Source organism: Lotus japonicus, chromosome 1 (assembly GCF_012489685.1).
Source record: "Lotus japonicus ecotype B-129 chromosome 1, LjGifu_v1.2".
Taxonomy (NCBI): domain Eukaryota; kingdom Viridiplantae; phylum Streptophyta; class Magnoliopsida; order Fabales; family Fabaceae; genus Lotus; species Lotus japonicus.
Window position 1 is genome coordinate 32,843,161 of NC_080041.1, and position 24,457 is coordinate 32,867,617.

General features: G+C 44.9%; 2 protein-coding genes across 2 annotated transcripts; one reads left to right on the top strand and one right to left on the bottom strand.

Moving 5' to 3' along the window:
- Positions 1 to 220: 220 nt before the first annotated feature.
- LOC130734448 (probable 6-phosphogluconolactonase 4, chloroplastic) lies at positions 221 to 2,311 on the top strand. The gene is made up of 3 exons (XM_057586880.1): positions 221 to 625; positions 884 to 1,019; positions 1,491 to 2,311. The coding sequence occupies exons 1-3, from the start codon at positions 261 to 263 to the stop codon at positions 1,962 to 1,964; spliced, it is 975 nt and encodes a 324-aa protein (XP_057442863.1). The 5' UTR covers positions 221 to 260; the 3' UTR covers positions 1,965 to 2,311.
- Positions 2,312 to 4,772: 2,461 nt separating this feature from the next.
- On the bottom strand, positions 4,773 to 7,494 carry LOC130734447 (protein phosphatase 2C 51-like). Its single transcript, XM_057586878.1, has 3 exons — positions 6,658 to 7,494; positions 5,741 to 5,846; positions 4,773 to 5,192 (listed from the first exon to the last, which is right to left on the bottom strand). Exons 1-3 carry the CDS (start codon positions 7,342 to 7,344, stop codon positions 4,897 to 4,899), a joined length of 1,089 nt encoding a protein of 362 aa, XP_057442861.1. The 5' UTR covers positions 7,345 to 7,494; the 3' UTR covers positions 4,773 to 4,896.
- Between the last annotated feature and the right edge of the window lie 16,963 nt (positions 7,495 to 24,457).

Sequence of the window (24,457 nt, forward strand, 5' to 3'; positions counted from 1 at the left end):
TAAGGACAGGATTGCGTATTTCATCAAAAAGTAAGAGTGATAAAAAATAAAGGTCATACAAATATAAAATAACGTGAGGTTCAATTCTTAGTTTTATTCTTGCCGTGTAGTAACAAAAGGATCCATTCCAATTTTTGCTGTACTTGTAAGTTGTAATACCAAGAAAAGAATCTAGTATGAACCATAAATAATATGCCAATTGCCAAAAAAAACCAAATGAAAACGCAGTACACACTCAATTAATCTTTGCAATACCATAAATGGCTTTCTCAGCAACTTTCCCTACTTCATTCACAATCCAAAGTAGCTCAGTGTATGCACAAAAATCAAATCCAACTCAATCATATCCAAAGACCTCGTTAGACCCACTACCCATAATTGGGAAGAAACTCGTTTACAATCCTCTAAGGTACAACAAAGTGTTTTCTCCCAAGAGATCATGTGCTGGCAAAGTGAATGCATCAATGAAGTGGGAGAAAGGTTATGCAAACGTTGAGGTGTTCAGTAAGGAGCATCTTGCTGTGTCGTTGGCTTATGATGTTGCTCAACTCTCTAACAGATTCACCAAAGAGAGAGGTGCTTTCACTGTTGTTTTATCTGGCGGCTCACTCATCAAGTACCTCAGGTGACTGTTACAAGGGCATTTTATTCATTTTAATTCCATTGTAAAAGAGATGCATGCACTTCTTTTATAGATAAAGTTAATTGATAAGTAAAGTAAAATCTAAAAATGTAGTATTTACCTTAAATAACATGATAATAATCTATTAAATTATTCAATACGGGTACAATACCCAAAAAAAATTCTGGGTAACACAGAATTTACCAACTATCTCTCTGTTTCTCCTCTGTTCTCCACTTTTATATATTTTATATATTTTAGGAAATTGGCTGAAACTCCCTATGCTGAATCCATAGAGTGGTCAAAGTGGCATGTTTTCTGGGTGGATGAGAGAGTCGTGGCAAAGGATGACTTGGAAAGTAATTATAAGCTTGCCTATGATGGATTTCTCTCCAAGGTAAGTCCCTGCATTGTGCCATAGATATTTTAGCTTCAAGAATTAATAAGGATGGTTTCAAACTAACTATTTAGATTTTGGATGCGGGATTGTCGATCTAAATCACCCATGTAGATTACTAACCTACAACTCAATGAATAAATACGATTTTTTTAAAATAAATAAAATATAGAAATTTCAACTCACTTAATTTCAATGTGATTGAATGATGAATTATTTAACTCAAAATTTCTCATAGGTTATTTAGACAACTCTTTTTGATGCTCATTAAATGTCAATTTTCTATCAGTTATTGGATAATAAATAACATTATAATAAATAACATTTGGATCAAATTTATTCAATTTTGTAAATTTATTTTTATTCAATTTCAAAAATAGAAAAATTCAATTTGAGCAATTGAAACTATTTGCATTAAAATCATGCATTCCTAAAAATTAAACATTTTCTATGCCATTGTTGTTTTTGAAGGTACCAATTCCTCCTGTAAATGTTTATGCCATTGATGATGCCCTATCACCTGATGGAGCAGCTGATGTTTGTGAAACAAATATCAGACGCTTGATTAAGAGTAATGTCATTGCTACATCAACAAATGGGTTTCCAAAATTTGATCTCATGCTTCTAGGTATGGGCCCGGATGGGCACGTGGCTTCATTGTTCCCAGGTCATCCTCTTCTTAAGGAGAATCAGAAATGGGTCACCTTCATCAAGGACTCCCCAAAACCACCGTCGGAAAGAATCACTTTTACCTTTCCAGTGATCAACTCTTCTTCGAACGTAGCAATGGTAGTGACCGGCGCAGGTAAAGCAAATGTCGTGCACTCTGCACTAGAGGATGATAATAAAACTGATGATAAGTTGCCTGTTGAGCTGGTCTCACCTGAAGGAGAAATGAAATGGTACTTGGATAAAGGTGCTGCTTCAAAGCTCTTTAAAGAGTAGAAGCATATGATATTCAAGTCAAATATACCTTTATTTATTAATAACTACTTTTTCCAATCATAATAAAATTGTCAGTAATAAAACCAACATCGCTTATAAATAGACCGCATAACAGTAGCGACCACACTCATACACTCATTTTTGTGGCCGTTTTTATTGCTACAAGTCATGGCATTATGACGATAAATTTTTTTTCACAAAATTGAGTGTATAAATGTGAGCCCTACAATTAAACATTCTATATATATTTTTAGTAGTTCTTCTATGGCGGAGAAATTTGTAAGTTGTTTGACAAGAAGTTTATTTTGTCAATAATATGAAAATTGTTCGGGAAAATGTACTTGAAAGTTGAAACAACACTACTAGTACTATGTGTTACTATGCTTTTTTTTTGTAGATAAATAGAAATTCACGAATAATCTTGGGATTTGATTTAAATATTTTAGGTTATTTTTATTGAAAACGTTGAACAGTCATTATAAATTTTGTATGAATTGATGGAAACCAATGAAGAAAAATTAATTGTGAAATGAATAATTCCAAACAGCAAAAGTTTGGAATGATCAAAGAAATGAAAAGATAAAATAAAACATAATTGCACTGGATGTAAAAGAAAAATTTCACAATAACATACACAAGATCGATCTCTTACAGCCTTGTGTCACTCAGAATGACATATTGACATTTTATAAGAGTTCATAGAATTAGCGAACCCTTAGGTTGTGTTTGGATGAGGAATTGTAAAAATTCAAGGGATTTTAAATGCTAGGGGATTCAATTGAATTCTCTTGAATTTCAAATTTTATTGTTTCGATAAAATGGTAAAATACTCTCAATTGTAAAATTCTTTGTTTCGGTAATATAATTGAATTTCCTTCATTTAATTTTTTTTTATATTAATGCAATCGGCCGAAACCCCGAAAGTCGGCCGAAAACCCTAAAAATCAACCTGACTCTAAAAAATCGATCGAAAACTTAAAAGTCGAAAAAAAATCCTAAAAAGTGGCCGAAAAACCGAAAGTCTGACACAAAACCCTAAATATAGGCCAAAAACGTGAAAGTCGGCTCGAAACTCAAAAATCGGCCCATAACCCTAAAAATCTACCCGACTCTAAAAAATCGACTGAAAACTCAAGTCGGCACAAAACCCTAAAAATTGGCCGAAGAGTTCAAATTGAGAGATTCCAATAGTTAGCTCAGCTCGCTTCTCAAATTTAGAGGTGGAAAAAGTGTTTTTCGACCCGGAGAGTTCATCGAACATCATGTTCTCGACTTGCTTTACACGCCTTGGTCTCGAACATGATGATTTGATACCAATAGTGGTGGAGTTGGTGAGTAGTTCTCAAGGACACAAAATAATTTTTCGGGATATGTGGATGCAAGAAACACCCTAGGATGAAGGAAGCTCAACAAGGTGGAAACCCACAACATCTAGTGATGGACACTAATTCCCCTTGTGATTGGATCCTTGGACGGTTATCTACGAATCGTTTTAGGATCATTATTTCAGCTCGACAACACTTGTTGAAGTTTCACACTACAAAGCTTGACATGGTAACAATATAGGGAAGCACGAGAACTACTCGGACGTGCTATAACGTCGATTTGAGGAGAATCGAGGAAGGAAAAGTGACTAAGAAAGTCACAGTAAAGCAATAAAATCGAGAGGCCACCCGAGGGCGATGTTGTTTAAACGGAATACATCCCAATTATAAGCCGATGGTTCATAAAAAAAATGTAATATGGGGCTTGAGCTACAACAAGTTGTTGAAAGCCAAGTTACTTAACTACTATGGGTCAGATTCATACGAGAAATTCAATATTTGTCGTGGCTCGCAAACCTAATGATGGTCTAGACGAACAAAAAAGTGGTGAATGTGCATAGACAAGTTAGTGGACAACTCGCCAGGTTTCCAGTTCCTCTCAATCCGCCTACTTGGGGTATAATCAAATACCAATATACTCGTCAAACGAGGAGAAGCTAACCTTTATAACAGATAAAGCGATTTACTGTTATCAGATGATGTTGTTCGACTTTAAAAATTCAAGAACCACTTATCAGAGAATGATGAATAAAGTCTTTAAGGGAATGGTTGAGGAAAAGCTTGAAGTATACATAGATGACATGATTGTTGAAACGGTAAGTAGTGAAGATCATGTAGAAGATCTGGCTGCTGTCTTCCAACAACTAAAGAAATTCAACATGAGATTGAATTCTTAGAAGTGCGCCTTTTGAGTGCAAGCTAGGAAGTTCTTGGATCTCATGCTAACTCGGAGAAGGATTGAAGGAAATCTAGATAAATGCATGGTCATCCTGGAAATAAAGAGTCCACGATTTGTGAAGGTGGTCCCTGAACTAATCGGTCGGTTAGCAACCCTAACAAGATCCTTAGCCAAATTCACTTAGTGAGCTCTCCCACTATGTTGACTACTAAAAAAGGGATGGACTTCTAGCGGAATAATTATTTGGAGATTGTTTTCCACTATTTGATGATTAGCTTTTTGCTATTACTAATCACCTATACCTACTTTGTCTCCATTGAGTTTTGTTCTCAAAGCTTGTGTTTAATATTCTGCTTTTTAAAAAAAAACTTTTGCAAATTAAAGATATTGATTTTTCGAAGATTAGTTATATTGAATTGAGATAAATTAAAGGTAAGAGCTAGAGACATAAGGATTGGGTGGGATGAAGGGTGAAAAGGGTCCCGGGTTCGAACTCGGAGAAGGGATTAATTTACCAACATTTCTAACAACTAACATTTGCCTATCAAAAAAATAATAATAAGAAAAAAAATAACATTAAAAAAATTAAGCTAAATTAATCATGACTTCTTTTTTTGACAAACCAATTCACATGTCAATTATTATACAACATAATCTCTCATGGCATTTAACTAGATGTTACATGTCATTGCTAATAATGAGGTCTCAACTATGTTACAGTCCCTCTCAGCTCAATTACAATGACACTGGTGTTATCCCTGCTTCCCTTTGCCAATGCTATCTCAGCCAAAAGAGTTGCAGCCTCAGAAGCACGACTTTGATTCTCATTACAAATTCTCCTAATCTGCCCGTTGAGGCATTTTCTCACAACCTGGCACGCCATTTCACTTGAGATCACATCCCACAAGCCATCACTTGCTAGTATCAGAAACTCATCCTTGCTGCTTCTCTTTGTCACTGTCACTTCCGGTTTCGATATTACATAGGGTCGAAGGTACTGATCCCCTGAATCAAAAGTAAATGGTTATATGGTGAAACTTGACATGATTAAGTTTAGATCCACTTTGTGTTTATACTTTTTAGATCTGTATCACAAGTCACATGCAAATTCACTTTTCCATTTGTTATACGTCATTGATATAAGTTCTGAAAGTTTGACTATTTAAGCATGTGGGGATTAGAGTTCTCCATGTGTTTGATAGATAGCTATTCCTTAACCTTGAGATCAACATTCACCAACGATAGTCTATCACAATATTCTTTTCATATAACATTGGGGAGTTCCATCCACGTGTTTGACCATAAACACACACGAAAAGCATTTGTTAAAGTGTGAAAAATGTCAAAGATTGGTGGCCACTATCCAGAATATTTTAACAGAACTCATGTTAAAACAATCAATTCTACCGGATTCAATTCGGGCAGAATCAATTCTTGCTAACGCTCATCAAAACATACCATTAAAACAATTAAATTTGAATAACATCTTCATGTTTTAAGACTTTGTGAAATAATTACACACTCAACCAAGAGTCTTAAAAGTTGAAACCAACCTATAGATCGGGAAGTGGCAAGAACACCTAGAACACGCTGGCCATTCCAGTTTATGACCTTTCCACCAGCTTCCTCGATTCGCATCAACTCATCAGGCCTGTCGGGCTGTGCACATATATAGAAAGGAATCAGAATTATGTAGTATTTTACAATAAATTGCTTTGGGTAGAAAAAAATTATGTGGAGTGATCGCAAAACTCCCTTTAAAACTCTTTTTTTAACATTCTCTTAATAATTGATTAAAGTTCATGAGGATCTCATTAATTTGACACTAAGACTTATATTTTTAATTGATCTTACATGAATTTGAATCAATTAAGGAAATAAAACTAATCATGAAAAAAAAAGTGTGTTCTATAAATAATTGTGACCCGCATTAATTAACCAATTATTATAGAAGTTTTGATCCACCATCGAAACCATAAATTAAGATCTCAAATCTCAACAATAATAATCCAAATAATCCAAATAATGGATGTCAAAAAAAAATTCCAAATAATGGACTCTACGATAAGACAAAAAGACCAAATTTTATGTTCAGTGTTTACATTCCTCTATAGACATTAATTCACTCATCAGCAACAATTTCGGCAATGTAAACATTTTCATCATCAATTCGAAGTTACTTGACTTGCATGATTGTGTTCATGAATAATTATAATGTAGTGTCAAATTTTGTGCATAGGATAATGAAATAGCAACAATAATAATACTAAGATAGCTGTATAGGGTTTTTTTTTGTGACAACCTGTATAGGGATTAAATCAAAGAACAAATTACAAAAATCAAATAAAAAAAATTAGCCTCAAAATTATAATAATATAATATACTGCCTTATGAGAATAAAAAAATCTCGAGAATAAAAAATAATAATAGGGGTATCAGTTTTCAAAATAAGAAAATAAAAATACTATACCTTATGATCACTAGACAAATCCACAGCTTCACCTCCTCTGCCTAACACCGCTCTACAATCACCGCAATTAGCGATGACAACCTCCGCCGCTGCAACAACGGCGACAACCGCCGTGGAACCCACCGTCCTCAACGCCGCATTACCCGCCACCTCACCGTCCATATTACGAAAACACCCTTCCATCACTTCCTCCCAGTCCACCTCCTCCACCCCATTCCCGCACCTCTCAACCTCCTCCGCCACAAGCCGATACAGCCGCTCCCGGCACGCCTCCGCCACCTGAGCTCCGCCGTGACCGTCAAAAACAGCGAAGTAGTCGCACTTCGTCACGCACCCTGTCTCCACGCTCACCGCGTCCTCCATCTCCTTCCTGCTCCCCACCACCGAAACCGAACCGTACGGCAAAACGCCGTCGTCTCGCTTCCGCTCCCGATCCTCCTCCGATGATGATGACGACGAAGAGTTCGCCAGGGACAGTGATATCTGCACAGACTCATGAATCTCCCTCCGCTCCTTCCCCGACGGAGGAAAATCTCCGTCGCCGGCGTTGATCTTCGCCTGGCAGCTGTACTTCATTCGCCGAATTTTCAGCCTCCTCCGGTGAGCATTCTTCAACCCCGTCACGGTCTCCTCAGAGGTCACTCGCCGGAGAGAGGATTCCGACGGGTGTCGTTTTGGGTTCTTCATTGTCGTTTTTGCATGTAATGTTGTAACAAACGAAAGCACGAAACAGAAGAACAAGAAGAAGAAGAACGAAATGTAAAATGACAATGAAAAATATACGCAGTGGTGGAAAAACGGCGGTAGTGGAAGGGAGCAAATTTAAAGTGACTGATTGCGAGATCTGAGAGACATTGAATCTGTGCCGTTGATTGAGAAAAGAGGGTTGGAAAGAGGGTAACAGGTGGAATGTTAATGACCAGTGAATTGGATTTTTGTGAAGGAGACGTGGACGGTTCAGATTCAAGGGTCGGGTACGTGGAGGGTCGATGTTTTGGAGAAGCTGATACGATTGTGTAAAAACTAAAAAGGTGTGATAGACTAACCGGTAGGCGGTGGTTGGTTCAACTGATACATTATCTACTTGATTTCTTCGCCTGGAACAAGTTCTTGGGTTGGAAACCTTATGTATGATGCAGACTTTCGTCGGCCAAAGTTAAATTTATTGTGATGTGAATGTTTCCGACTCGACTGGACATATGTGTAATAAAAAAGTGTCGTGGATGTGGGGCCCAGTTGGTGAAAGAGTAGGGGGTCGTAGTCAGAGTCATAGGTTGGTTTACGTGGCATGGCAGAAGTTGCTTTCTGCCTTGGTTGGGTTGTGCGAGGTTGGAGGGACAGGTGTCTTTTGTAGGTGGCTTGCGTCTTCGATTTGGGCCCTTAGGTACAATTGCCCCTTACCCAACCACTGCACAAGACTCACACGCACGCACTTTTTCTTTCTTTCTCCATGCTGGTGTGGGCCACGGGTCACCCATGCTAATCATGCACCCTTTATAGTTTTTTTTTCTTATTTTGTTCTTCTACTTAGCCAATGTTGTAACCCAATCTCTTTAATAATTCTTGTTTGTATTAATTTTGTATTATTGAGAATTGAATATTTTACTTTATTTTATTCTTTCAATCATGATTTTTATGGTTATTTATGTAATTTTATGTGAGGTGAAATACAGTTGTATACTGGTAATGTAGTATGCTTTTTGGCCGAAGCTAGAAGCCTAGAAGGAAATATCTTGGAGCCAAGCTGCGGTTTTCTCCTTCCGGTGCTGAGTTTCCATCGAAAAGACATACGGAACTGGCAATTAGTTACTTTTTCCATTTGGACATCAACACGTGTAGCGAAATTTCGTACATTGTCTACCCAACATGAATACATGATACTAATCATTTTTTTTTAGAAAGCTGAAGGAATTTCCAAGAAAAAAGATTACAAGATACCTGTGTTGCACGGGTACGGGTACGGTATTAGGTACGCGCTACGCGATTTTTGAAAAACAGGGGTGCGAGTACGTTAGATATATGTATATTTTTTTAAATATAATCTATAATAAAATATATATAATATTTAAATATAAATAAATTATGCAAAAAAAGGCAAAACGTCGTCGTTTTGAGCTAGGAAAAAAAATATAAAGGCCAAAACGACGTCGTTTTGAACTAGGAAAAAAAAATGAAAAAAAGGCAAAACGTCGTCATTTTGAGCCCAGAAACCTTTTTTTTTTGGAACGGGTACGTACCGGGTACGTACCCACAGCGTATGCGTACCGGGTACGTACCCGGCACGGGTACGCGGCCAAAACAGTCGTACCCATGCAACAGAGCAAGATACTGATCATTTTTATATGCTTCACTATTGCTTATCATATCAAGTTTTACACAAAGGCGATGGAGTGTTATTATAACAAGAATTTATGGCTTTCGAGTTTCGATCATTGTTGGTGACTTGGTATATTAAAGATTTTCAAAAGATAGTTCAAGTGGTAAGAGTTATGAGACATATGAGGAGATTTAAAGATCAATTTCTAGAGGGTGCATTTTATCTTTCTAATATACAAAAAAAATTGTTGGTATATTAAATACTCATATTTAATTTTGTTAAAGATTGAATTTGGAAGAAGCTGAACGGGTTCAATAGTAGAAAGATAAGACTCTTTCAATGGTAGGTTGAGAGGTTTTGGCAAAGGGGTGGCACAAATATTCCATCTTACATTATGTCATGATTGTGTTACATGATTATCCTAATTTGTTCTGAGATTTAAGGCATTATTAAAAGATTTTATTGGTGTGGTAATTTACGAGGAGGAACATCCAATGGCTAAAATGGAACAACTTATGTCGTCTAAGAATGATTTTGGTATAGCCTTATGTGATCTGAAAGCGCTCAATCAGGCTCTTGTGGAGAAGAATTGGTGGTGAATCATATTAGTTCTAAATTAACCTTTGCCTATTGTTCCGGGAACCCTGGCCAAGGACGGTCCTGAACCCCACAGAACGTCCCTGTCGAGGGATGGTTTAGGGAGCTTGGGAGCACCCTGCTTATGGGCCCTACCACCAAGGGTAAGGACGAGACCTAGGGCCCACCGAATAGGGGTTGACCTAGGCCAACCACCCTAGGGGGTAGGTTGGCTGGCACAGATCCGTAGGGGCCCCCAAACCGTTGGATCACTGTTCCTCTGCAGGTACCGTAGGTAATCTAACGGCGGGCTGTGCCCTGCGTACGAGCCATGCATGACGTTGCATGGCTCCAACCCTAATTCCACCTCCCCTATATAAGGGGAACACCTTTTCTATTGAAAGGTAACGTATTCTCTCCATACTCACCATACTCACTACTTCCCTTACTGACTTTAGCATCGAAGTGTCTTGCAGGAGCCCCTCCCGGGACTTAACCAGCTCAGGAACCCTTCCGCGCGTCCAGATCCTCCCTCCCCTACCCCTTGTCAACGGGTAGCTTGATCACCCCCTGATCAATTGGCGCCGTCTGTGGGGATTTGGTAAAACTCTTCCCAACACCGCGTGCCGTCACCTCCAGTCACCCGCTAGCAAACTATGGTGGAAACACATCAAACTTCGCGTCATTCTATACCAACTCTTGAAGGCCGTGTGGAGACCATCAACGATTCAAAAGATCGCAGAACTCCTCCTCCTCAACCCCAACACCCGCCTCCACCAACTCCTCAACCTCAACCCCGTCACTCGCCAGAGCCCGCGACCATTACCCCGCATGCGGCCCACGAGGCTCTCTGCCGCTTGGAGGCATGCATCCGGGCTATGGAAGAAGACAACGGGGCAGGAAGGGAGCAGGCCCACAGCGTCAGGATCCGAGATGCCCAGGAGGAGATTCGCATGCTCCGAGCACGTCTATGACAGCTTGAAGAGCAGGAGACTCGCTCGCACCCTCAACCCGCGTTTTCCCAGGAAGGGGAGACGAGCGGGGGCCCGAACCGGACCCCCTACTACCAGGAGGAGTGTCGCCGAGCGCCCACGGCAGAGAGGGTGGCTAGCCATACACCTCGGAGACACCACTCTCCCCGGCGAAGCCCTTCCAGGCGAAGGAGCCCTTCCCCGACTCGGGATAGGACTCACAACCGACCCAGGTCCAACAACGCGCTTGTCGCCTATCCAACGCCGATTGGAGGTCCTCTATCCCCTGAAGTTATGGCTTTTCCTTTCCCCCAGGGGTGGGCACGACCCAAAGTGAAACTCTACGAGGGAGACACCGACCCGCAGGAGCACGTGAACTTCTTCGTAGGTGCGATGCAGTATGCCGGAGCCAGCGACCCCTTGTAATGCCAATGCTTCCCCATGAGCCTCGGAAAAGGACCCATGAACTGGTTTCAGAACTTACCGAGCAACTCCCTGCACGACTGGAACGGGGTCGTGTCCTGCTTTTTATCCCAGTACTCCTCGGTCCGCAGTATACCTAAGACCGCGCAAACCTTGGCTTTGGTTAAGCAGAAAGAGAAAGAGTCTCTGAAGGCATTTCTCAATCGGTTCAACAAAGAGGCTGGTGATATCACCGGTCTCCTCCCCGACACTAGGTTGGTCCTAGCTACCGCAGCTCTAGCTCCAGGACCTTTCCTGACCTCGCTGGATGGCAAACCGGCCAACACTCTAGAAGAATTTCTAGCCCGGGCAGAGAAATTCATAAACATGTAAGACGCCGCGACCCTAAGAGTCGCGAGTCAGACACTCGCGATCAAAGGACTGCAGAAGATGAAAGAGCATAAAGATCAGCCTTCGACCCGGGAGTCCCGACGGAAGGGTCAGGACGAACGGAAGCTGAAGCGGAAGAAGTATGATAGTTATACCCCACTGAACTCCTCCCTCTCGCGTATCCTGAGGGAGAAGGCCTCCACCGACCTCAGGGACCGCCCCCCTCCACTTCTGACGAGAGGGGACAAGCTGGATTCTAAGAGATTCTGTGAATTCCACGACAGCCCGAGCAACAACACGGACGAGTGCCTGAACCTCAAGGACAAGGTGGAGGAACTGATCAGAGCAGGCAGGTTGTCCAGGTATGTAGCTCTGTCGTCGGGTGCCCTCCCGCGCCCGCGCTCGCCACCCCCGAGGCGGACACCAACCCATCAAAGGCACCGTGCCCGAACTCATCCCAAGCGTCGATCGGCTGATCGTCAAGACAGGACACCACCACGTCGCCGGAGCCCCGAACGCCGCGGACGAAGCCGAGAACGTAGAAGAAGCCCCGACCGACACGGCCGGGATGAAGTTCGAAGACATCATAGGAGCAACCTAGTCAGCGTTGGTTCGATAGCCAGAGGATGGGCCGCAGGCGGGCCCACTAATAACAGTTGGAAAAGGAGTATCCGCGTCATCATGTCCGCTGCCGGAAGGCCCCGTCCAGGGTCCCTCCACCCCCCAAGGCAGAAGGTGACCATCACCTTCGCGGAAGACGATTACAGCGAGGACACCGGCGAGGAAGATGATCCCATCGTCATTGAAGCCCTGATCGGCAATGGTAAGATTCAAAGGACGCTCATCGATACAGGTAGTTCCGCTGACATTATGTTTTATGACGCTTATAAAAGCTTAGGGCTATCGGTGAAGGACCTGCTCCCCTACGACCATGATTTGATCGGGTTCACGGGGGACAGAGTCCTACCCTTAGGATATTTTGATACTTTCCTTTCCCTGGGGGATCATAGGATTTGCAGGACTATAAAAGCTCGCTTTCTGGTGGTGGAATGTCCAACGGCGTACAACGCCATCCTTGGCAGGCCAAGCCTCAACACCTTCAGGGCGATCATATCCACCCACCACCTGATGCTTAAGTACCCCTGGGCGGGAAGGGCAGTACCAGTACGCGGCGATCTCGAAATGGCAAGGAGCTGCTACAACTCCAGCTGCAGGCTGGCCAGAGAAGAAAGGAAGAGAAAGAAGTCCAAAGCCCACGACCAGCACGACAACTTCCACGTTCAGCACACTAGTTTTATGACCGACCTCGACCCCCGAGTGGACCAGTCTAGGGACGATCAGCGCCTCAAACCCGACGGGGAGTCCCGCCCTATCCAAGTCGGTCCCCTTCCGGAGAATACCACCAACATAGCTCGTGGCCTCCCCCGAGATCTCTCCAAACGGATGGAAAAGTTACTGCTTTCCAATGGGAAGCTGTTTGCTTGGTCGTCGGCAGATATGCCCGGCATCGACCCCGCATTCTGCAGCCACAAGCTGTCCGTCGACCGGAAGTTTAAACCAGTTGCTCAAAAGAAAAGGCAAATGAGCGCCGAGAAGCAACAAGTTATCCAGCAACAGACCACAGAGTTGCTTCAGGCCGGGATCATTCGGGAGGTCAAGTACACTACTTGGCTCTCCAATGTGGTCTTGGTCAAGAAAACAAACGGGAAGTGGCGCATGTGCGTCGACTACACCGATCTCAACAAGGCATGCCCTAAGGACCCTTTCCCCCTACCGAGCATTGATGCACTTGTAGACAACTCCTCCGGGTACGAATACCTCTCTCTTATGGATGCCTATTCAGGCTACAACCAAATCCCCATGCATAGGGACGACGAGGAGAAAACTGCTTTCATCACCGATCGGGGCACTTACTGCTACACTATGCTGCCTTTCGGCCTCAAGAACGCAGTGGCAACCTACCAAAGGATGATGACCTGGATCTTCGGGGACTTGATGGGAAAATCGGTAGAGGTCTATATAGATGATATCATAGTGAAGACCCCGAAGGGAGGAGATCACGCAGCCGACCTTGCAGTCGTCTTCGAGCAGTTAAAGAAGCACAACATGCGCCTCAACCCCGACAAGTGTACTTTTGGCGTTCGAAGCGGGAAATTTCTGGGATATATGCTGACCAACCGTGGAATCGAATTGAACCCCGACAATTGTCAAGCGATCATGAATATGAAGAGCCCACGCACCGTCAAAGAAGTCCAACAGTTAGCTGGTCGCATGGCCGCGATCGGCCGCTTTTTGCGAAAGGCCGCTCTCCGGGCAATACCTCTTTACACACTCCTAAAGAAGGGAGCAACTTTTGAATGGTCGGAGTAGGCCGACACGACATTCACCCAACTGAAGGAGACGTTGTACCTATACTTGGCAGTACGGGAAAAGGCAGTAAGTTCCGTTCTGATCAGAGAAGAGGAGGGAGTCCAACTACCTGTCTATTTTGTCAGCTGTTCATTGAAAGGTGCGGAGCTCAGGTATAAGATGCTGGAGAAAGTAGCGCTGACCTTACTGACCACGGCTCGGCGGCTGCGGAGGTACTTTCAGACCCTAGTCAGTCCTTGGCCTTTCACCAGTGGGGCATGGATCTATTGGGCCCGTTTGACACAGCCCCCGGTCAGCTCAAGTACTTGGTGGTAGTAGTGGATTACTACACCAAGTGGATTGAGGCCGAGCCGCTCGCGACAATTACCTCAGCTCAAGTACAACGCTTCTTCTACAAGAACGTCATGAGTAGGTTCGGAGTCCCCGGTGTCCTGGTCACTGACAACGGGACCCAGTTTACCTCTAAAGGGTTTAGGGATCTCTTGGACGGGCTACACATCAAGCAGCGGTTTACCTCCGTCGAGCACCCCCAGACAAACGGGCAGGCAGAGTCAGCCAATAGGGTCATCCTCCGAGGCCTCCGGAAAAGGTTAGGGAGGGCCAAAGGCGACTGGGCCGAGCAACTCGACCACGTCCTGTGGGCATACCGCACTACTCCGCACTCGACTACGGGGGAGAGCCCGTACCGCCTCACCTTTGGCACAGAAGCAGTGATTCCGGCCAAAATAGGGGAACCGAGCGCTCGAACGGCTGGATTCGACCCCGACCAAAACGACCAACTCATAGAGGAGGACCTTGATCTCCTGGCTGAAAGAAGAGCAGTCGCCAACTGCAGAGAGCTAATCGCAAAGCAACTTGCGGCTGTTCGCTACAACAAGAAAGTAGTTCTCCGCTCCTTTGCCACGGGGGACTTGGTCCTCCGGAATGCCAGCATCGGAGCACGATCGACCGAACGCGGAAAGCTAGCAGCCAACTGGGAAGGCCCTTATAGGGTGACCGAAGCAACCGGCACGGGAGCATACAAGCTGGAAACTCTAGCAGGAAAAGAGATCCCCCGTACCTGGAATGCAACCAATCTGAGAAGATACTACAGCTAAGGCACTACCGACCCGGCACCCACTATTTGTCTTTACGTTTTCCTTTAACTTAGTCCTTTTTAATCAAGGGTACACACCCATCTCGTCCAAGTTTGTACACGGCTAGAACCGCGAACTCTAAGCGCAGAAATGAAGTAGTTTTTTTATGTTGAATTCAAGTTATTTGAACCGACAAGACACGCGATCGTATTGACAAGCGGCTAAGGAATTAAGACCCATAGGGCACCAAGACCCGCCGGGCACGAAATAATTAAAGACCCTCCGGGCATTAAGACCCATAGGGCGTTAAGACCCATAGGGCACCAAGACCCGCCGGGCACGAAATAATTAAAGACCTATAGGGCACCGAGACCCACCGGGCACAGAATAATTAAGGTCCCTCCGTTCGGGTAAACCGAGTAAAGAAGTAAGAACGCGACACTAAATTAAAAAAAAAAAGTTCTTACAAGCACAGGACGAAAAATAGGAACAACAAGTCTTTACAAACACGATGCGATAATTGAAAACAACAAGTTTATACAAGCACTGGAAAATGACTAAATAAGTTCAAACTATAATTAAAAGCAGAATCTCAAGGGGCTTGCTCGTCCGGGAAAGTTGGAGTAAACCTCTTCTGATCGTCCAACGTGCCAATCTTTCCCCCCAGTACAACCTTCCTATAATGAAGAGAGCCCACGTCCAGCCCCGGATGGACCACCTCAAGCTGGGCCAGAGCATTGTCGAAGGAGGACTTGTGTATCTCCTTAAGATTCGACCTCAACTTTTTTCTCTCGGCCCCCAGATCGGCAACCTTCTTCTTGAGCTTAGCGTTCCTCGCTTTCAGGTCCTCCATCTCCTTGAGTTCTCCCTCACGAGCAGCCTTCGCGTCTTTCAGTTCCTGTTCAGCTTTCTCGGCTCGGGCACGCAGCCAGTCATTATCCTTCTCGCTCAGCTCCAGCTTTTCCGCAAACTGCCTGGCCTTAGCCGTCACATCATGCACTTCCCCTTGCAGTTTCACCTTGGCAGCAGTCAGCTCTTGAACCTCCTTCTTGGAACCGGCCAGCTCCTTCTCCACCTTAGCGGTCTTACCCTCGGCTTCACTCGCCCGCTCCTTGGCCTCTTCCACGTCGAGCACTACCCCCTGCTGCACATGACGAATGACGGAGGCAGTCTGAAGCACTGATTTCAGGGCATAGTTCATGAGGTTGAAAGGTTCCTTCTGGCCCAAGAACGACTGGTCTAGCTCGTTGTACACCAACGCGTCGACCTGGTCGTTATGCTCTGGAGTGTCCACTGCCTCGCGGCTCCACATAGAAATCAACCTCGGCGGGGGAACTTGAGCGATTGGAGTCGCCCGTTCGGGGGAGCGACCCTCTCCGCCCGATGAGTGACGCCTCTTCTTACTCTGGCGCTCTGAGCGACCTTCATCCCTCTCAGGGGAACCCTCCTGCTGACGGTTGGGGCTCACCCGGCCACCCTGGGGCCCCAACCCCTTGTCAGTCGTTTCTTCTTCATGGGCCGAAGCATTCTGACCGTCCCCAACGGAATTGGTCCCGGTTACCTGTTGCCCCTGGTCGGCGAGCTCTTCTTCCTCACCTCGAGGAACCCCGCTCTCATGTTCCCCCTCGCTGTCGGTCTCATTCTCGTCAACTGGCACCTGTAGGGCGGCGATCAAAGCGGTGTTAAGCTCCATCTTAGCACCTACATTAGAGTGACAAGAAGAACGGTTAGTCAAGCAAAGATTACGGGATGGGCACACCTTTCCTTGGACATAATAATAATAACAATTTACCTCTCGCGCGCAATAGGCACGCGTTCTTCCGAACACTAAAAGTGCAAAGCTCGTAACAACGCAACGGCCGGATACAAAACTCTTTAGGTGGATTTCCCCTCACTTCCTTCCGTATTGCGGCCACCAAGAGATTCTTGAATGCCAAGTCTACCTCCGACAAGGCCCCGGCCTCAAAACCGAAGGCACTAAGCTTCACGTCATAGTGCTTAGCATTCCAAGTCAGCGGGAATCGGGAACGACTGGCTCCGCTCGGGGCTCTCTCAAACCACCAGTAAGGTGGCTGAGTGGTAGGCGCCACCCGAAAGAATTGGTCTTTGAAATCCCGGTAAGACTCAGTGAACGGGTGGAAAATCTGGAGATCCTTTCCCGACCTTAGAGTTACAATCCCATACCCACCATGTCCTTGAGTATGGGCCACCTCGAACAGATGAAAAAACAGGGGGATCGACGGTTTCTGACCAAACAGGACGCAGGCGACCTCGTAAGCGCGCACGAAGCCCCAAGCGCCGGGATGAAGCTGCGATGGCGCGACCGCCATATGACGAAGGACATCACACTGAAAATCCGTGAAAGGCATCCTCACCTTCACTTTCTTCATGGTGTAAATGTGCATATACACCCCGAACGGCGGAGTATGGGGCAACCGCTCCAACTTGCTCGGCGAGTACGCCATATGACCAGGGCCGACTTGAGTCTGCGACATAAAGCGCTGACTCCAGAAGTAACCCTCATCTTCGTTGGCGTACTCCGACTGGAGACCAAGGATGGTGCGGCACCATTTATCATACGCGGCCGCATCCCCCTCCAGATGAGGGAATTTATCCCGATCGATCTTCTTGCTCTTGGGCGCCTCTGCCCGGGGCCTAGAGGCAAAAGCCTCCCTCGGGGCCTCACCCACAGCCTTGCCCTTCTTCTTCTTAGTGGGCCTCTCCATGACGACACCTGCACAAGGGAGAACGCCGTATCAACACCTAGCTTGTTTGAATCGGCTCAAAGAAGGACCCACCCGGGGTCCATCTTTGCCCTAGGCAGGACAGCGCAACCGTGCGGCGGCGAAGACCCTCTGAAAGAATCTTCCCCGCCGCAAAGGGGGGCCACAAGGGGAGTGGAAACTCTCCCAGGGCAAGCCACCCATTTTACTTGAAAGGAAAAAAATAAAAAAAAACTTAAAAGGAAAAGCAAGAGAGACAAGGACTTACGAGGAAAGACAGAAAGAGCTGTGGGACGACCACCGCGTGAAAAGGAGGACCACCGTGAAACGCCGGCAACTGGCAGAAAAAAGGGGGAGAGCTTTCGGAGGATTCAGAGACGCAAAGGTGCAAATGAATCCTCCCCCCCCTCTTTTATAGAAAACTAGGGGGAAGACGTGACGTTTCGTCAACCCTGGTTTTCCTAATCATGACGCTTGGGGAAACCCAGAGGAATCGTCCAATCAGACCTGCCACGTCAGAAGGGAGGTAGCGACGGCGAAGCGACGCACGCTTCCAAAAGCACGTGGGAGAGAGGTCACGAAGCGACGCGACTCGCCCGGAAACGACACGTACCCTCTCAAGCGTCAGGTGCATTAAATGTCGTGGGCCCCAGAGTCTCACACCGTTCCCCACGCGTCAGGTGCATTAAATGCCGGGTGACCTGCTCGGTAAGAAACCCGGTCGCCCGAACACCGAGCCACCACGGTCGGGATCGCCCCTGGTCGGTAGTTTCTGTAGATACAACCACGGGAAGGTGAGCGTTGACCACCGGCCACCGCATTTAATGCCCTCTTCGTTTCCCTAGAGAAACTCCTGGGAAAAGACTAAGGGGCGTTACCTTCCAGGAACGTTTCGAATATAAATAACAGCCGCTCCCTCTTTGCATACTCCACACTCCCCTCAAACTAAAATGACCCCCACGGAAGCTTGTCTGAAGACACTCAGGGCTGAGGCTGTAAGGCCCGAGTTTTTAAGTTCATGCTAAGTGAATAAACTTCTTATTCACGATTAGGGTTGATGTAATGTGAAGGGAAACCTGAACGAAAGTTTATTAAATGAAATATATTTATGAAAGAGAAAGTTCAGGAAAAGTTCAAGGATTTCATTATGATCGATAAAAGTTATAGCACGAACGTTTCACGCTTAAACCTAGGTCAGAAACCCTAGTATATAGCTAATTTTCACTTTTAGGCACGATGGCAGTTAATTCCAAAAATCTTCAGAGAAATGTTAGAACTTCTCTTTTTCCATATATCACAATCGTTTCGAGGCGAAACTCTAGGATCTACGAACGTCCGATTCCAATCATCGGAAGTTTGCCGAAACCGAATCCCTGGTATTTCAAAACCCTAGAATCACCCGACTATGGGGACTTTATCTATTCAGAGCTTCAAATGAATATTCTACGCGCGTACACCCATTTCTCTTGATGATTTCAATCTTTCTTCCGAAGGAAGTTTTCTATTCCGACATTCGATGCAAAAAGCAACTTATCGGGTAAAATAGTTTTATACCGACTATGCATTAGTTGCCAAAAATACAAGGAGACCTCTTTATAGTTTTGGAATTCTTTTGCCAAAACATATCTAATAATTCATGGAGAATGACGCCGGAAAAATCAGATTCGCGAAACTTTCATTTTCCCGCGAATTTCCACCTTCTATATATAGCAAAGAAAGGAAGAAAAAACCAAAAAAACTACCCATTTCCCCACCCAAACCCGCGGCCACAAAGAGGAAGAAGGAGGAGAAGATTTTCTTCATCGTTTGCTTGATCGTCGATCAATCAGTTGCTACTTCAAGGCTTCGAGGTATAGTCGCTAATCCTTACCTCCGATCGCTTTTTCCATAGCTTTTCTGTAGAGTTTTCTGAGTGGATAGTTTATGGGTTTTTGCAAAACTATCCTGAATCTTTCATTTCTGATTCTAAACCTCTTCCTTATGCGCCCAAGATCACTTCTGCCGGGTTAGATTTTCCGTTATGTCGCCGGAATTCCGCCGGAATCAATTTGAACCTAAAATACCCATTTTTGGAGTTTTTGGTGTAAAGCTTCAACCTTTAGGCTGAAAACTATCGCCTTAGCTTAGTGCTAGTAGGATTAGTTGTCATAAACGTCGTTGGTGACGTCCCTGCAAAATTTTATTTTTGGGATTTCAGTTTTGAAAATCCTAAGTTAAAAATCATGACCAAAATACCCCTGCGACAGTTTTTGATCCGATAATTTTTCCGAGTTCAGAATACCCTTAGTTACGGCTTATGAAAGCATAGGAACCAAGTTTGATCGAAGAAAAATCGAGCCCCTTAATTGTGAAAAGTGGCCGAGCCTATTAGAGGAGGAGGAGGAAATTTCCTTTTCCGAAAACTTGTCCTTTCGCGCTAGTTTATCGTACCTTAGGGTATAGATTACTTCGAGTAACCTTAGTAAGTATCGATAGCTTAGTTTCCGATAGATTCTGAGATTTTATTGTAAAGGTGCTTTTGAGGATTTCCCCGAGGACCAACACTTTGAGTGCGAGGAAGCACTAGTTGATCATTCTGGAGAACTTTCAGGTGAGGGCTTCTCACTGAATCTCTAGTTAATGCTTAGGGTCGATGTTTCGACATTGTTTACTGTTTATGCACTGGAATTGTGTGTGATTGGAAAATGTTTTCTGAGGCTTCGGCTGACAATGTAGATGATTCATCTACTGAATGTTTTTGAGATTGTCTTACATGCTATGTGCTATGTGGGTAATCTAGGATGTGTGGTGCATGCTTTATATGCTAAGTGCTAAGTGTTTATGATGCGATTTATTGATATATGACATGTTGTTGATTCTGATGGTTTAAATATGCTCTGTACTGGAATCTGAGATTCTGAACGGTGAGAATAGCGGGCAGGTCATGCCGATTTTATTTTGAGAGTTTTGAGAAAGTTTGATAGGACGAACGAGGTTCGGGCCTTGTATAGGGTTTATGGATCGAGACATTCTCGGGAGTCATTTGGGGATTCGAAGATCCCGAGAACTTATAGGAATTACGATAAGACTAAAAAGGATATTATTTTGAAAAGAAAATTCATAAGACATTAAACAACCTCTAAATCTTTAAGTAAGGGTAATAATCTCGAAAGGAGGCTTTGGATGAAAATCATAGTTTTGGAAAACGAGAAGTGTCGTCGGATCCAAGTGTTGAGTCTGTTGTTGTTGTGCTGTTGGAGCAGCGTTTATTGTTGTGCTGTTGGAGCAGCGTTTGTTGTCGTGCTGTTGGAGCAGCGATGTTGTTGGGCTATCCTGGGGATAAGTCCGGGGAACCGTTAGTTCCCGAGTATGTGATACTCTTGTGCTGTTGGAGCAGCGATGTGTGTTGTGAAGTGTGTCTTTTGTCGCAGAATCGACTTTACCTTAGGGTAAGCTTTTAGAAACTTTAATTTACCTAGAACACGTGGCGACGTGTCGAGTGAGATCGGAGACGTTGGTTGACTAATCATCCTGCATTCATGCAACATTAATGGGGTATTAACACAGGACGTACTCTGGACCTCGTCGGATTCCAAAATGGTCATAAGACCCGGATTTCCGTGATAGAGCGTCTGTAGACGTCTCTTGTAGTAGACCGAAATGACAGACCTACGGGTTACGGCTGATCTGACTACCGTTGTTGTTGGAGTAAGAGGCACGCGGGCCGAAATGGCACCACCGTGGCTGGTGAAGGGCTGATCCGTTGATGTCCATCCGTTCCGGATTGCATATTGGTTGACTGGGTTAACCTGCATACATATCACGCAACATGCATACTGACTTAGTTGATGAGTGTGGTTGCTATTTGATAAACTTACTTGGAACATGCTAATTGTTATTATTGTCGTTATGATTTTGTGGAACATGCAACCCTAGGAATGATATCTCTAGTTATAAGCCTAAGTGGCTATCTATTATTTGTACCTATTGGGTTTATTATCTACATAGTTCTTTAGAGTTGACCCTCGCGTCTTCTGTGTGTGTTTTGGCGGACAACGCCTTTTGTCAGATGAATATTGCGGACTGGTACACCATGGTCCACCCTTCGGGGGGGATTAGGTATGAGATGATCGATCAGGACGACCCCGGGTCGTGGGTGGTTGACCCCGCGAGCCATCGAGCGACGTATTCGGGGCGTATCATGGAGGACCACGTGGATAGTGGAGGACTCTTGAGGTCAGGAGTGTTGAGGCGATGCTCTATCAGCTTCAACTTGCCACCGGGCGTTCACTGCGGACCAGGATTCGGAGGAGCACCGCCGCCACCGTCATCTTCAGAGGAGGAGGATCCCTCAGAGGAGATTCCAGTGGGAGTGCCTTCGGCAGGGTCTAGTGCACCCACCGTTGCGATCATCGATGATCAGGGTTCGGGCCCTAAGCCCGTGAGTCCAGCATCGGAGCGCACTGCGGTTGCGAGGGGAGGACGGATAGGGTTAGTAGACTTGGTCGTCCTGGATTCTGATTCAGACGACGATCATGCTAGCACATAGTTTTGAGTGTTGGTATGAGCTCCTCGAGTTAGGATTAGTGTAGGAGTAGAGTTTTAGCTCTGACAGTCTTGCTTCATTTGTTACTTAGGGGACAGGGTAGATCCGCCTATAGCTTTTTGTGTGGTTTCCTTACGGGAATCACAGAGAGTTGGTTGGACTTAGGAAGTCTTATTTTCAGGCCATTGGGTCAGCTGATTCTCAGTTTTGAGGGATAGTGTTGCGGGCACTTCACCCTTTTCATTTGGTTTGTATATATTGCCTACGGGCGTTGCACTTTTCTTTCCGTCACTGGAGGTTACTCGTGACGAGGTTGCTACTACAGCGGGGGCTGTTTATATATTGTATATTAGTTTTGATTTTTGTTATTGTTGGGTTTTATTTAATTCCGTCTTGTCTTAGTTATTATTAAAAAAAAAATATTCACGTTTTTCCGCATTAAGTTTAATTTGGTTACTAAAGTGACGCCACCGAAATCGGGGTGTTACAGAGGCTCTGGACTGCAACCTGTACTACTCTTACCAGACGCAGGCCACCACCTCCGATAGGATTAGATCCCAAGTCAGCAGACTTCTGGCAGAGAGGCCCGACCCCCAACTGAAGGCGGGACTGCTAACCTTCTTGGAGCTGGCGGAGGAAATGTGGGAGTTACACCGGCGCCGCTCGGAGATTAACATGCTAATTTGGGGACTGGAAGTATCCGCCGCGGAACGCGAGGGGGAAGAAAAGGGAGCGGCTGAGGAAATCAAAGCCGAGCTGACCCCCCTCCTAGCCGCGAGAAGGAATCTCGACATAGATCTAGGAGCCGCTCGCCTCCGCTACAACGCCATGCGAGTAACGCCCCCCTTCTAAGAATACTAAATGTAACGGCCGAACGGCCCCCTACACTTAATGAATAAAGGTTTAAATCTTTGATCCTTTAAGTTACTATCCTGAGAACCTCCGTAACGCCACGAGCATAGGACATGTTAGCCCTTGCCCCGCTGGAACAGCGGACCAGGGCTAGGGGGCTACTGTTCCGGGAACCCTGGCCAAGGACGGACAGGGCACCCGGGACGGTCCTGGACCCCACAGAACGTCTCTGTCGAGGGATGGTTTAGGGAGCCTGGGAGCACCCTGCTTATGGGCCCTACCACCAAGGGTAAGGACGAGACCTAGGGCCCACCGAATAGGGGTTGACCTAGGCCAACCACCCTAGGGGGTAGGTTGGCTGGCACAGATCCGTAGGGGCCCCCAAACCGTTGGATCACTGTTCCTCTGCAGGTACCGCAGGTAATCCAACGGCGGGTTGTGCCCTGCGTACGAGCCATGCATGACGTTGCATGGCTCCAACCCTAATTCCACCTCCCCTATATAAGGGGAACACCTCTTCTATTGAAAGGTAACGTATTCTCTCCATACTCACCATACTCACTACTTCTCTTATTGACTTTAGCATCGGAGTGTCTTGCAGGAGCCCCTCCCGGGACTTAACCAGCTCAGGAGCCCTTCCGCGCGTCCAGATCCTCCTTCCCCTACCCCTTGTCAACGGGTAGCTTGATCACCCCCTGATCACCTATAAAGGTGTGGCAGTTTTTCTAAACTATATACACACATTGCAGAATACATATGTGTAAGCCTCATCGGTAAAATTTATTGGTAGCCTTAAGTCTTAACCAACGGTCGTTGGAAATGTTTTCTAGGGTCTTAATTGTTTGTACATTTCCAGCGATCCTAATGAACCATCGATAAATTTTCGATGTTCATCGATAATTTCATAAATTGAATGAATAAAATCTTTGGTGGAGATGAAAGTGCTATCTTGGTGGAAATAAATTCAATTCTTAATATTTATGCCTTTTGTGACAATTTTGCAATTCTCATTTAAATAAGTTTTATATTCCTATATATATTCTCAATGCACGACAAAACAGATGACGTTCATCTTGATCAAATGATGAAAATTACTTGACAACTTATAAATCTCAACGTGAAAGAGTTTTAAACTTAACAATTCAATAATTATTTGTCCACACCTCTAAATTGAGGTGGAAAGAGATGAAGGAGGAGAGAGATAGGAAGAAAAGAAAAAGTAAGAGAGAGAAAGTATAAGATGTGATAGATGATAAGAGGAGAGAGATAGAAATAAAAATAGGTGAAAATGAAGTGTATAAATAAGGAGGTGTGTATATATCATTACTCCTTAACAATTATATCACCTTAAACTCATTTGGTCGTTGTTTTATACTAGTAGGTATCGTGCTAGAGTAGTACTTCCCACACTGTGTTTCTATGTGATTTGGGATAGATCAAAATATTCAATGATGTTAGTTCGAATATCTTGATCCATGCAAAGCTGCATAGCTACACAATATCAGAGCTGCTACTGATATACAATACTTTCTTACTAAAAATGAGTTGTGTAAATGACTCATGATAAAGTTTGGGTTCAATAACCCATCATCCAATCA